Source organism: Protopterus annectens, chromosome 1.part2 (assembly GCF_019279795.1).
Source record: "Protopterus annectens isolate FY-2018-M chromosome 1.part2, PAN1.0, whole genome shotgun sequence".
Classification (NCBI taxonomy): domain Eukaryota; kingdom Metazoa; phylum Chordata; order Ceratodontiformes; family Protopteridae; genus Protopterus; species Protopterus annectens.
Window position 1 is genome coordinate 955,928,912 of NC_056727.1, and position 15,893 is coordinate 955,944,804.

General features: G+C 37.2%; 1 protein-coding gene across 1 annotated transcript in view; it reads left to right on the forward strand.

Moving 5' to 3' along the window:
* Positions 1 to 15,893, forward strand: part of LOC122792185 (bone morphogenetic protein 8B-like) — a 709,252-nt gene that overhangs the window by 476,137 nt on the left and 217,222 nt on the right. Inside the window, exon 2 of the mRNA XM_044059909.1 lies at positions 9,406 to 9,598. Within this exon, the coding sequence (XP_043915844.1) occupies positions 9,406 to 9,598 (193 nt within the window). The remainder of the gene's footprint in view (positions 1 to 9,405; positions 9,599 to 15,893) is intronic.

A 15,893-nucleotide genomic window follows, 5' to 3' on the forward strand; every position in this document is an offset into this window, starting at 1 on the left:
TTATTTCTTTATCCCTTAGTTTGGTCTATCCAAATTTCCCTATGTTATTTCTTTATTTAACTATGGAAGTAGGCTAATCCACATGGCCCTTTTTCAAACATTACATTAATCATAGGTCAGCAAATTACAAAATGCAATAAAGCACTAAGGGTGAATAAACAGAGGACAACTACAGAAATGTAGGTACATATAGTCAATACAGGAAAATTCTATGTCTGTACACCCTACATACCATAAATACCACCCTGCATCACACCTACTCAAATTCTTTGTTCAAGAATGCTGCACAAAGCCAAAATAATGGGGGGACAAGGGGTCAACATCAGGATAGATTTTAAATATTCTTATAAACTTAGAAAGTTGCTAGAATTGCAGGTTTTGCATTAACATGCAATTTCTGAAGAATATAAAGTCTGAAACTTGTGTCTAAGATTATTTAGCCCCTGAAGACCTCAGTTATTTGACAGAAAATCACATTTTTTTTAACTAGGAATAGATCAGAAATATGAGGCAAAAATCTAGACATTCTATGAAGTTTTGGACAATTGAGAGACATGCCCTACATCCCTCTTGAAAAAGGAGGCATTAAGCTTAATGGTTTTAACTTCATCAACTTGGCCAGTGGAAAAGAAATAAAAAAACACTGTGAAGCAACACCCTAAGACAGAATGCTGTACTACCACCGGCGCAAATTAATATAAAGTGAGAAGCACCGGTGCAAATTAATATAAAGTGAGAAGCTGTTGTTGATGAGTGACATAAGTCTGTGCAGAATGGGGGAAGGCAAGGCAAAATTGGGAATAGAATGTCATGAATTTAACCATTAAGACTCTTGAACAGATGCTAATACTGTTCTTTGGTACACATGGCAGCTAATCCTTCTAGCAACAACCTGCACAACACAATAGTGTCAAAATACACAGCTTATTTATATCTTGCAATATCTGCTAATTTTCTTCCATTGTATTCATTTTTATTTGTATTTAACGTAGAGGTATAGCTGACCTGATGGCCCATTTCTAGTTACAAGCTTATTTAACAATAAAAGTAGCTACATAAGTATGAGGTACACTGCAGAAAACAGTACAATATACGAGTGGCACACAATAACAGTGGAAAACATGGGGCTGAGTTCTGTAGTTAATAACAACAAATCTCCTCGAATCAAAGACATGGGGTGCACACTTGAACTTGGCTGCTGAAAATATGAAATTATCTTAATAGGTGCAACAATGAGTCATGAAGATGCTTGTTTAGATGACACTAAAGTCTGGGTGGAAACCTGATGTTTAGTGTTCAGGCCTCAGTTAAGAAGATCTAATTAACAGCTTGTGGTGACAACACTGAAGGGGACTGTCGTCTGATGATCAAAGGTGTCAGATGAAAATTTTATTTTAAGGAACAGTGGAGAACATCAATGATTGTGTATATCATGAAGAAGGAAGCAAATAATGACCTTAGTGTGACTGGTAAAACGTTTACCTTGGTGAATGAGATGCAGTGGTACCCAAAGTGGGATGAGTTATTCATAAGTCTAGACTATGTTTAGTAGTGTTTGGAGCCTGTAGCAGTTGATGGATGATCCTGTAGTCTTTAGTGAGAGGTGTTGCCGGATGTGCACATTTTGCACTGGTGATTCTTGCTTCAGCTATTAGTCAGTAGGAGATACTATGTTAACAGTATCTTTAGTCTTGTAGTTACTTAGTTGAGATGTGAGGATAAGTGAGTTGTGGCTTGAGATGGAAACCTAGATATTTAAGGTGCTGCACATAATGTAAGGTGCCCACTAATGGTGAGATAACAGACCAAGTTCTTGGAAGGCTTGTGATAGACGTAAACAGTAGCAAACTGCATGACTTTGTTTTTAACAGCATTTGGTGTTAATCCAAGCAAACTAAACCAAGAATGAATTGTCTTAAGGTTATTTTTTTTTAAATGTGGAGCTAATGTTGGGATGGAATGAATCTGAAGTTCAGATGACGATGTCATTAGTAGAGAATAATGATGCAGTGTTGGAGAGAGTGATCACAAAAGTGTTTAAGAAAATGGAAAACAAAAAGAGACCAAGGATGTAGCCTTGGTAACACCCAGAGTAATCTTCTAAGGAATGGCTACTAAGTTTCTTCCTTTAACTATAAAGGAGTGTTGAGATAATTGTGCATTCATCAAAACTGTTGGTGATGTCTGGCAATATGTGAATTCTTGTAGGAGAATGTGCTGCACTGAATGAAAGGCTTTAGTCAAGTTAATGAAGAATGTACTGATTAATTTTGCTTGATCCATGCTAACAATAGTGTTAGTGAGGCAGACTGCAGTGGTTATAGTATAGTGCCCTTTTGGGGCATTAAGAAGGTTAAAGGTGTTAAGATGATATAAGAGTTGGAAAAATACAGGTCTTTCTTACATTTCTGACAGTGGTAAAAGAAGTGACATGGGATGGTAAGGAGTAGGAGGTTCCCTTGTTTGGACAGGTGTGTTATTATTATTGAAAGCACAAACAGCCACTGAAGACGACCACTGGTAATGCGGAAAAAATACTGACTTTATTGAAGAAATGACTAAGCGCTTTCACCAGTCAATACTGGCTTCTTCAGAGTCATTTTACAATCACAATTAAAACACCTTTATAATAACTGCCCTATGTGAATAAGCTGACATCACACTATAACAACCAATGAACATCCCAATCCACTTTTTAAAAAATCCTAATGTTGAATTAAATACTTAGAATACATACACAACATACTAAATCTAGAAAATGATGATGTAAAAAATAAAAATAAAAATGAAAATGTTAGTATAAATATAAATATAAATACACATTTTTTTAAAAATTGCTAGTAATTTAAATCTGACTTGATTTAAATTTTAAGACAGGTTTCAGAGACACACAGTCATTGAGACCAGGGTATCTCAAAGCATTTAATCTAAGTTGCCATTCTGCTTCCAAAACAGCAACTCTATTAGCCACATCACCTCTCCCTAGTAAAGAAACACGGTCCACTACAAAGAACAAAAACTTATTAAAATTGGGGCATATGGTGGCATGCAAATAAAGTGCATTGTGTATGTCTTTTTTCCTGATAGATCTAACATGCTCTGATATTCTATCTCTTAATCTTCGAGTAGTCATGCCAACATAAAATGCTTCACATGACATACACGATGCTACATAAACTAAATTTTTACTATTACAGTTACAATGCCCAGGGCAAGCAATAGTGTATCTGTAATCAAAAACACAAAGATAAGAACCTTCCCCAATGAACCTACACTGTTTACAAGCCCCACATTTACTCATGCGTGATTTGTTATGAGGCTTAACTTCTTTTTCCAAAATACACTTTAAATTCTCACCCCCTACTATAAACAATCACAGGTTCAACACCTAAGGTTCCCTTAATTTCATCACTCAAAAAATACCTCCAAGTGTTTCTCAAACTGGCACACAATTCAGCAGCCCTGTTGTACTTTAAAGCAAAAAATGCTCCAGTTTTTTTATTATTATTATTATTGTTGCTGTTATTACTATTGTTGCCCCCCATGTTGGCCTGTTGAACTTTAATGTTCAGAATTGGCATGTAATCTGTTCTTCTTTTCCTAAGCACTTCTTTCTTGATTTTAAGTAAAAGCTTAAGAGGGTATCCTCGTTCCAAAAACATGCCTATTAACTTGAAAATCTCTTTCCTGAACATATCATCATTGCTGACTAACCTAGATGTTCCGACCATCTGCCCCTTCACTACACCCTTTCTCTGGTGAAAAGGATGGCAACTTCCAAAATGCAACAGGGAATTCGAATAACTCTCCTTTCTGTATATAGTACTTGAAAAGATAGTTAAATCCAAAAAGTTAATACCTTCTTTATTCCACTCATAAGTGAACTCAAAAAAGTTTGTGGTACCATTCAAGTAATCAACAAAATCTACCACAGTCTTTTCTTCACCCCTCCATAAAATCAAAAGGTCATCCAAAAACCTGTTGTATAATAAAATATTGCTGTTGAACCTGGAAGGGAAAACAAAAAGTCTTTCCCATGCCAACAAAACTAGGTTAGCAAAAACCGGGGCACATTTTGCCCCCATTGCCACCCCAGAAAGTTGCTGAAATACCTCACCTTCAAACAAAATAAAATAATTTTTTAAAACCACTTCCATAAGATCTTGAAGTAAATTAATTCGATCTTTGTTCACACTAGAACTAGCATGGAGACTATCATAAAACATTTCTAAACCTACTTGGTGTGGAATGACAGAAAATAAATTAACCACATCTATAGTTAGAAAGCCAAAACAGGAGTTGTCAATTGTAACTTCTCTAAGTCTCTCCAAACAATGCCAAGAATCTCTCAAAATTTGTTTTGCTTCACTAACAGCTGACTTAGATAACACATCTATAAACGCCGCAAGCGGTTCAGTCTTTGAACCCCTAGCCGCGACAATTGGTCTAAAAGGCAAACAATCAGTGCCTTTATGCACTTTGGGGATACCAAAAATGGTAGGCATTGCTGGAAATTTTACTGTAAGATAATTAAACTCTATCTCGTTTATAACTCCCTGGTACAATGCATCCAATAAAAACAAATCAATTTTGGCATAAGCCCTATTGACCTCATTTATGGATACCCTCCTATACGTTAACTCATCATTCAAAATTTCAGTCATCCTAGAAGTATAATCAATTTTGGTCATTAGTACCATACCTCCACCTTTATCAGGTTTCATACACCTATATTGGTTGGAGGCCCTAAAACTTCTTAAAATAAGTCTCTCATTAACTGAAAGATTATCCAATACCTGAATTTTTTGTGAACATATCCTTCTAAAATCACACTCAACCAATTTTTCTAGTAAGGTAACTTCAGCATTAGGGGGCGGTAGAAAAGTACTCTTTCTTTTCAAGTCTTGTGAAACTTCAGTATTCATCACCCCTTCAATTTGTTTGTTAGAAGAGAAAAAAAATCTGTAAATTTAACTGTCTCATGTAAAGTTTCAAGTTAATAAGCACCTGAGCTATATCCAACCTAAAATTGGGTACAAAATTAATACCCTTACTAAACAAATCAAAATGTGTGTCACAAATCTTGATATCAGTATAATTGTAAATGAAAAAACCTTGTTTTTTCAAAATCTCATGCCTCATTATAGAATGACTATAAACTGTATCAATGTCATCATGAATATACATATTCGATCCACCACTGTTTGTCGTTAAATCAAAAGAGAAAGTTTCACCACAAACTTCATGCCCCACTACATCCATTTCTTCATAAAAATGCATAACTGAAATCTCATTATTAACAGAAATAAACTCACTAGCAACATCAGAAAACATACTTCTGTCCACAAATTGATCATCTTCACCCACACAATTCAAATTGTTAAAACAAAAAACATTGCAAATATCATTACTAGTTAAGGACGTCCCCTTCGGTTCCCTCTCCCCCCCCCCCCCGATGAGGATACACAACCGGTGCATTCCTTCCCACTTGTCCCCTGTTCATAAGTCTCTCTGACCTCCGTGGTCCATTCTGCTGTACGAAAAAATCATCGTTGTTTTGCTCAACATAATCATCCATGAACACAGGATCATTAAGTCTTTTGCCCGAATCAGTTACTGTCAATTTGTATCCAGGTGGATATGCACAATTGTTCTTATAGTCAGTTGTATCTCTAAACAGTTTCTTTTGCTTAGTAATCTTGTTTTTATTAATAAACGCCTCAATATTTCTCAGCGTCTTGTCAAAATTAATTTGATACTCAAAAAACAAAAGGTCACTAGTAATGCTCTTGTTTAATTTACTAATGTCATCCTGCATTTGAGACAACTTCATGTCATTATTGCGAATGATAATATCTAACATATCCATACCTGCTCGATTGAACAAAGCTGTTAACTCACGAAAAGCTTCAGTACCAGTTTCTATACCCATAGGTAACTTCCAAATACGTAACCCTTTAGGCACTTGATTTAGTTCCTTAGATTTTTTTCAAAAATAAGTTATCGAGCTGAATTGCTTTAAACTTGATCCAGGAAGAAAGATCAAAGATCAAGCTTCACACGGGAGAAAAAGGAGAGAGTAGAGTGGTTTCGGCGGTTAGCCCCACTGACTCTCAGGTTGAACTTTTTACCATGCATTCTCCCATCACCATTGCTCCGGGTCAGGAAATGAATGCTTCCACTTCGTATAGTGGAGCTGTTTCGAAAAACACTACCTCTAATGTGGTACCTTCTGCTTCGGCTCCTGTAGCATTGCCTAAACCAGTTGCGATTGGACGACAGCATGATCTTTCTTCCTGGTTTCAAACGCCGTCTTTTGGAGACATAACAGCAGTAGTAGATGAGAAGTTCATCGAGTTTCCAACTTTGAGGGAACAAATATCTAAGTATGAAAAACTTTGTATCAAGTTTAAAGCAATTCAGGTCGATAACTTATTTTTGAAAAAATCTAAGGAACTAAATCAAGTGCCTAGTTTTTAGAGATTTGAGAATAAGATCATCTGAAACTCCTGCTGCATAACTGGGGAGTTTTCTTAGCTGGTTACTTACTTCTTCAATAGTTACTTTTTAGAAGAAGGTGAAGTGAAATCTTGTAAATTAAGGATTAAGATGAGGATCAGTATTAACTAGTAATGATCCAGAGAAGACAGCTATAATTCTGAACTGTTTAGTGAATGGTCTGGCTATATTGCAGGCATCTGATACTGTATAACCTTTATGCTGGATTTTATGTTGCAACATTTCATTGGGTTATTAAGCAACCTTGCCTGGCATGTTGTAAGATGGGTCGCTTTAATTATTTTTTTCTTTTTCTTTCCAAGCATTATAGAATTAATGTACCCATGTTGCATTTTTTATGACGAATGGATTTTTTTTCAATAACTTTTGTATGGCACACCTAGTAATAAGTGGAAGTTATTTACTTTCAGTAAGATGATTGCCTGATCATATCTGAATGGCCTGAAGATGAACATGCATTCAGGAGCTTTAATTAATATGGCGGAGAAGACAATTGCATTGTGGTCATTAAACAATGGAGGGAGTATTATTGGCCAGGTGACTCTGTGCAGCTTATTAGAAAAAAGACACTCTTCCTGTGGTCCAGTGGTGCAAGGTTTGATTCCCTCAGCCTCCACTGCCACTTAAGCAGACACCCTCCTGGGCTGAATCTGTAAAAAGTCTATGGAGATCACTGCTCTACACCGGAAAACAAATGCAAATAAAATAAATTAATAAAGGCTCCTAGTATTATAATATTGCTACCCTTCACTTGTTTGTTGATTGATTGTGTAATGTTTTGTAAAAGTGCAGTTTTAAGCTCTAGGTGACATCCAGTAACAGAATCACAGGTAATCCAGCTGAAAAATTAGCTGTGCAATTAGTAGAAAATGTGTGTTTCGGTATGGAGATTGTGGGATGTTGTTCCCATTGATAAAATAATGGTTATACTAGTCGTTGAGTGTGTTATTGTGTGTTTGGAAAATATTGTCCTTTCCAAGCATCAGAGAAGAGTTAAGAAGAGAATGAGCATTTGAGTGTGACAAAATGTTGTTTAAAGCTGCAAAGTCAGGTATAGTCTTCCATTTTAAGTTGTCTAGCTATGTACCTTTACGAGGTAATTTCTTGGGTGAAAGTGAAGCCAAATTACTATCTTAAATTTGAAGAGAAGTAGAGGTGGCTGAGGAATAGGGATAGTAAAGGCTAAGGACCCCACCAAAACATTTAGGGCAATTTTTTTTTTTTTATTTTACTGCCAAAGTATTTAGAAAACATTGCACAAAAACAGCAGGAAATAATTATCCTCTTCATGTGAACACCAGTAGTTTAACATTGCGCTCAGATATATCCTATTCCAGTAAATCTTTACTAAGTAGCATCTTAATTTTGCTCAAATATTTATATGTTTATAGAATTAATTACATATGTAACCTTAGTATCTGTATTCTAAACAGTCACTGCTGCTCTTTCCACTATGGCATTGAAAGTTCAAACAGTGACTGGCGCAGTACTTTATTATGCCAAGAGATGAAGCCAGATTTCTCTGCCCTCAGGTATTTACAAACATACATCTGAGCAACAAACCGGCCAGAAATGGTTTGATTTTAAATGTCTCCAATACGTTCGATTCAGTTTAAAGTGTGAAACAACTTCTGCTTTGCATTGTTACTCAGTCTTGTATATTTGTTTGTGTGTCTCTGAGAGTGTGTATGCATACATGTGTACATGTGTGTTTGTGTGTGTGTGTGTGTGTGTGTGTGTGTGTGTGTGTGTGTGTGTGTGTGTGTGTGTGTGTGTGTCTGTACTTTTTGAATTAGTTGTTCAAAATGTATATAACTTTTGTATTTCTGTTTTAAAATACAACCAACAAAAACGTTTTATATCTTCTACTAACTTTCAGATATTAGGCACAGGAACTAATGTATATCAAAATATAAAATATATACATACATGTATATATTTATTAGTGACAAAACATAAGAAAACAACTTAAAGAACCCATTTTCAAAGCACAATAATGTCATCTAAAGTGTGTTTATAGGTAAACAATAGACTTTCTAGGGGCGCAGAGACACAATGCTGCTCACAACATTCCATGATGGTCTGTTATTTCCATGTAAAACTCATACTGTCAGACGTAATTGCTTGTTTAATGGAAACTTTGCCTCAGTTTACTGCATACTTATTTCATGTTGCTGTTGCCTTTTCAGTTTACATATTTCACTCAGTATTATCTCGTCAATGTGCACATGCATTTATTTTAGGCCCATTTTACTTCTTCAAAGTCTATGCAGTTTAGAGAATCGACTAATGTACAGTCAGTAGCCTGTTCTCCACTGCTGTAGCCAGTAACTTGTTCTGACACAAAAGAGCCTTAGTTTCAAAGTCCCAGCTCCCTCTACATTCCTGGGGGTGGTAGAAGAAAGGGCAAGTCACTATCAGCTGCTGTGCACTGACAAAACTATTGGTCTGTGGCATCCTGTCATATTACCTCCTTACTCACCCACAGATGAAGCCTCTGTTCTTCCATCCTTTCTCTTACCCTCCTGGGTTGGCATCCAAACGTCATTGTCAAAGGGTACCAGAGATGGCCATATTTCACAGGGATCTGCAATGGCAGTGAGCTAACAGTCTTGATTACCGGCACATGCTTTCTGACTAATATATTCTAGTAGACAGAATGGCAGGTTTGTATTTACTCTGTGAAGCAATAGGCAGAAAATGGCAACTTCTCCAAGTCACTAGGGTACACTTTGTAATAAATAAGAGCATATCATATGTTATTACAGTGTTGCGGTCATTGTAACTGCAGTTTTGTTTCATACATCAGTATAACTCTAATTCAGTGTTCTTCTTCTGCTTATATGTTGTGATTTCAAATTAATTTTCTTTAATTTACTTGTATAGTGGAACAAGACCAGGATATCTTCCACCAGAAACCATACTGGAAAGAATTCAAGTTTGACTTGACACAGCTCCCTAAAGGTGAAACTGTAACAGCTGCAGAATTCCGAATTTACAAAATGAAGAGCTTTGGACGCAGTACTAACAAGACACTTCATATCAGTGTGTATGAGATCAACAAATCGCACCACAAAAGGTAGGGTGATGACCCAATACTGCTCACAGCATCCCTGGATGGTCTGTAATTTCCCAGTAAAAGCCATGCTATCAGGCAGACATATAATAAACAGGCTTTCAGTGTCAGAAGTAACGCTTTGTATTTACAGGTCGGCAGTACCTAAAGCAGAAGAAGCTCACTGGTCTTATAGACTTTATGGTTGCTTATACAGAATTCTAAGTAAAATGTAACCACGCAGAGCACAAGTCACAGGGGCTCAGTAAAAAATCTGTAATATGAAGGCTGCCATCTTCCACTAGATTTTGGTTTATAAATTTCATCATTGTTTCCATCTTTGCCACCCCTCCAATTTGAGTAGCACCACCACTCCCTTCTGTCTTCACACACACACACACACACACACATACACACACACACACACACACACACACACACACACACACACACACACACACACACACACACACACACGCATACACACACGCACACACACACGTATGTAGGTACGCACTTATAGACTCACACAGGCACCCACACAAATATACACAACAGCACAGGCAAATGGTGTGCTTCTGCTAGTATCAGTGAAATATAAAGGATGTACATAAAATTTACAAAACATCTGTTATGTATTCTTTTCATGTATGTATTTTAATTTTCCATAATTTTAACCCAGTTTATTCATTAACAAGTTTTTAAAATGTGCTACAAAACTTAACATTGATTACTACTCCAATAATTAAAAAAAATTCTGATTTTGACCCTCTGCAGTTTGTGTACAGAGCTAACCGATCCACTGCTGATGCCATATCAGTAGCATTGCACATCTCCCTTGAGCATTTAGAGGGCAAAGACAACTATGTGAGGATGCTGTTCATAGACTTCAGCTCTGCATTTAATATGGTAGATCAAATGCATCTGATAGAAAAACTGGCACATTTAGGAATCAGTAAACATCTCTGTAACTGGATCCTGGACTTCCTGATTGAGAGACCACAGAGGGTATGTTCAGGTAAGAAAACATCAAAGTGTATCACAATTAACCCTGGGGTTCCACAGGGATGTGTTCTTCAGCCCACTGTTATTCACCATGCTGACCCACGACTGCTGTCCAACCATATCATCAAGTTTGCTGATGACACCACAGTCATGAGGCAAGGAGGATAAAAGGGCATACAGAGAGGAGGTGACATCTCTGATCAGTTGGTGCGTGGGGAGCAACCCTGACCTGAATGTAACCAAGACCAAAGAGATTATCATTGACTTCAGGAAAAGAAGTTCAAACCACCCAGTGCTCAGGATCAATGGTGAGAGTGTGGAGAGGGTTAAGAGTATGAAATTCCTGGGTGTACACATATCAGAGGATCTCTCTTGGTCAGGAAGCACCAGCCAACTGGTCAAGAAAGCACACCAATGCCTCCACTTTTTAAGAAGGCTGAAAAAACTAAGCTTCCTCTGTATATTCTTTCCACCTTCTGTAGAGGTGCAATAGAGAGCATCCTCACATGCAACTTCGCAGTGTGGTTTGGAAGCTGAACAGTTACAGAAAGGAAGGCGCTACAAAGAGTGATGAGGTTTGCAGAGAAGGTAACAGGTTCCAGTCTTCTATCGATACAGCATCTTTATTCTGCAAGAAGCATCGAAAAGGTCACCAATAATACAAGAGAACATGCATCCTGCACATGGACAGTTTCAGCATCTGGCGTCGGGCAGGAGATATCGCAGCATCTGCTGCAGGACTACAGTAAACTCTCAGTTAACCAGAACTTAAGCAACTGGCTCTCTCAAGCAACCGGCAAAAAAAAATCAAAGAAATGCAGTACAGTTTTCATGTGTTGCACTTTCTGTTTTGACCCCACAAAAACATACCTTATGTTTTTAGAGCTTTAGAGTTTCAAAAAGTTAGATAAGAATAAATTCCCTTTCTCCCCAACCCGAGAACAAGTCAAACCAAACAAATAGTATAGGGTACAGTATTAGTCAGGCCTATTTTAATACCAACTCTCAAGCATCCAGAAACTACTATCTACCAATCCCCATGGGTGCCGGTTAGCTGAGACTTTACTGTACAAGATTCACTAATAGTTTCTACCCTACAGTTATTAGACTTCTGAACTCAGCCAATGTTCCCACATAATAAGTCAATTTTTATTTATTTGTGCAATATATATACTTACATATATTCGAAGTAAGTGCAATATTTATTTATTATATCCATAGTCAGTATTATTTAACTCACTCAAGTGCAATATTAGACAAATAACAGGCATTTCAAAAGTTGTTTTGTTTTACTTTAAATAGGGTAGTTAATTTAACTCGGGGGAGGGTATTCTTTTCGCATATGAGTGTTGCTAAATGTCTCTGCTCTTTCTTGCCCATATTGAGAGTAGTATTGTATTTGTTAGTTATGTTTATTCCTCTACTTGTATGTGTTGTTTCACTTTCTTTTGTAATCTCAAGAATTGAGCTGATACACAAAGTTTCATTTAGGCTGCACGTGTGTAGTTCTAAATGACAATAAAGTTTACTTTGACTTTGATTTGGAAAAGCTTCAGATTTATCTGATACCTCCTAATTCTTAATATTAACTTTATATTTTACATCTGTTTTGCTAAATAGTTTATCCAGTCTACCCAAAGGACATCCATTGTTTGTACTATAAGGAAATTAACTCTATAATTTATCAATGTTCTTATAGGGTACATAAATTATTTTTGCAACAGATCTTGACTTGGCCCTCCCTCATATTTGTTCTATGTCCTGCCTGTGTCACCACATAGAACTAAAACTGTGATTTTCTCATGCAGCTCCTGACCTGATAGGCATAGTTTTAGAAGGATTAGCAAATGAGTATGTTTCAGGGTTATCTCCTATACAGTATTTTCTTATAGTTGGCCTCTTTAACAGTGGAATGCTTGGCACTGTTGGTTTTGCTGCCACCCCTCATCCATCCAGCCAATCAGCTATCCATGCCACCCCTTTGGTCACTGCCATAATACACCTGTATATTACCATCCATCCATCCATCCATCCATCCATTCATTCATCCATCCATCCATCCATCCATTTTTCCATCCATCCATCCACTTATTCATCCCTCCATCCCTCATCCATTCTTCTAGCTATCCGTGCATCTGTTCATTTATCCATCATTTTGTACATGAATACATATATTTCGTAGCTGTTCTGGAGGAGTAGCAGTGGCAGTATGTCAGCACAGAAAAACTAAATGTCCCTATCTCCAGCAACAGTCCCTGGTTCATCTTAGAGGATTCTCAGTCATTCCCTGCTAAGCCGAGAGATATAAACACTATAGCATGTTTGGGTCTATCCCAGTGTGGTCCTCAAAGTGGGTTGAGCCTGGTATACCTCCTGGAGAAGATACCTATGGGGCATACTTACTAGCTTCCCAGGCCACCTCAACTGGCATGTATCAGTCTAGAAAATCAATGGTTCTACTCTGAAATATTGTCAGATTGGTAATCTCACTGTGTCATAGACATTGATTCCAGCTTCTTTATGATGGAACCTCATCACTGCCAAAGTTCATAGGTTCATAGGTTTATAGGTAGGTACTAGGCTATCTGCCCGAGGGCATTTATAAGCCTAGCCAGAGTGTGTCGGCTTTCGCCGCCCTATTGATTAATTAACTGATCCTCTGTCAAGCAGAGCCAGTGAAGTGATCCCAGGGGTATATTTTCCGTTACCCATCCACTCATCAAGGTTTTTCTTGAAGAGAGTGTCAGTAGGGGCTCTGCCTAATGTATTTTGGAATTTTGTTCCAAAGCACGGGGAGTCTCTGTAACAGGAATCTATCCATCCAGCATGTTCTATTTATTGTTGTGGCGAGGTTTAGCTCACTAGAGCGCGTGGCTCGCAGTGACTTGGATTTCTTTAGGTGGAGCATGTCCATCAATTCTGAGTTGGACATGGCCTTGTTAAGTCAAGCAGAGATCACCTCTGAGTAAGCGATATTGTGCTCATTTTACTCTAAACATGCCCAGTTTTGCTGTGAACACACACACTTTAACATGCTCGTTTTGCTTTACTGTTAAATCGTTTCAACAAATTCCTTTATTTTAAACATTTCTTTTAGCCAACAAACTTTCATGCCCTCCTCTTGCTCAGTAATGCGGTTTGTGCTCTTGTAACGCCCCATTTTCTCTCTCTTTTATCAAATAAACAGTTTGTGCTACTTCTCATTATCTTTTATTCTTTTCTGGCTCTTTTTGTGCTCATTTCTCTTCGTTTTACCTTCACTGACGTCTCTGCACCTCATGGCTCTACATTTTTATCTCTTTGATCCCGGTTCTGACACCATGTCGCTCTACTACTTTGGACACAACAGAAAAGAACTTCGTGGGTTCTGTTCAAGCAGCTTTACTCTATGCAAACACATCACTATAAAGATTTACCGACTTTAACTTAAGAAACTTGTATACAAACTAACAACTTTTTTTGAAGGCACGCAGACTAAGACACAAATAATTATATGTGTATATTTATTTTATTTCTCAGCCTATATTATACATTGTCTCAGTGCCTGTTTTTACGCTCCATACCCCAGCATTTTAAAATTGACTGTTATAATTATTGTCAGTTGTTTAATTGACTTAAATGCGTTAATTAATTGCTTTTGTTAACCACAGAGGTATAAAAAGGCTCTCTGCCTCACTTTTTGCTTGTCTGATGAAACGACTGGCATGTCGCGAAAGCACGCATTTTTATCTGGTTTATTGTTTTTAAATAAAGAGTCTTGCCGTGTAAGTTCTTCGTGCAGCATTTTATTTTTACTTTATTTATTTTCAAATAACTAGAGGAACTCGTCAAGGATGCCCACTTTCCTCTCTCCTCTTTGTTCTGTACATAGAACCTTTGGCACAAAAAAACAGACACAAGACAGAGGGCTGGAAATCGAGGTGAGGGGAATAAAAGATTTCATTACTCGCAGACTTTATTCTCCTATATGTGACTGAACCACAAACAGTTCTGTACAAGATTTTTGAAGTGTTGGGAGAATATTTTTTGAGATAAATAAAGGGAAAACAAAAGCTTTGGCAAATCAGTTATGCCTCCACCATGGGAATGGTCAAAGCTTACCCATATTTGTGGGTCATTAGTGTTAAGTATTTAGGAACATGAATGATAAGAGCACAGGAAGTGACAGAAGAAGCATGGAGAGGGGAGAGATGAAATAAAGGAAATGATTGCGAAGGGGATGATGGTTACACTGGATTTACATCAAAGAATACAAGCAATCAAGATATTTGTGGCCTTCCAAATTTTATATGTAGTGCAGGCGATCTTAGACAGCTGCAGTAATAGTTATTGAAATAAATTAAGGAGGAAGGTTATGACATTTATTTGGAATGGTAAACATTGCAAGGTAGTTGGCAAAAAATTATACTGCCCAAGAATAAGGTGGTTTGGCACCTCAGAATTTACAGGAATATTATGAAACAGAGTAAGAATACTTCACTTCCTACAAAGTCTGGACTAAAGAGCTAAATGGAGATGACTTTCACTGGGCCATGAGGGTGAAACTCAAGAGAAACTGGCTGTACTACTGTGGGAAAGGCTGCTGGGGAGAGGGAATGAGGTGGAATATTAGTCAACATTAGAGACAGTGTTACAAAGGACTACAATTAAAAAAGATAAAGGTCTATAGAAATTTAAAATTTTTCCAATGGATGGTGAAGATTTCAATTTTTAGAACTGGAGAAACACAGAAGTGGATGGAAAATCCCAAGAGATTCTATTTTGAGGAAAATATATGTAAGGGTGGTACAAAAATGAGTTGGAAGAAATGTCCTCTCCACACTTTTCCTGAAATCAAGTGTACTTTATAGATCTGTGTTGGAAATATATATCAGACACTTTAAAGAGACTTACAAAAGGTGGTTTGAAAAAACAAGAGTTAAAAGATATTAGCATGCAGGGAGGAGACAATGAATAAAAGACTGGCAAGAAGGATTTATAAAAGCTTTAATTCAAGACCAGTGGATACACAGATGGACCCAGAAATATGCATGGCAAAGGGAAGTGAACAAGGAGGATTTCAGAGAGAGACTGGAGTGAAGAATATCAAATGGTTAGGTCAGCAAAAACATCAAGAATGTTCCGAATTTTGGAGTGGCAAAGTTTACATAAAAATTTACACACTCCAGATATGCTTCATAAAATGTTCCCCCAAATGGATCAATCTTGCTGGAACTGTGTGCAAAGGGAGATTACTGACTGGGAGCATAGTTTGGGGGATGTAACAAGTTAGACATATCAAAATACTATAAGAGAGTTAATAGGCATAGTATTA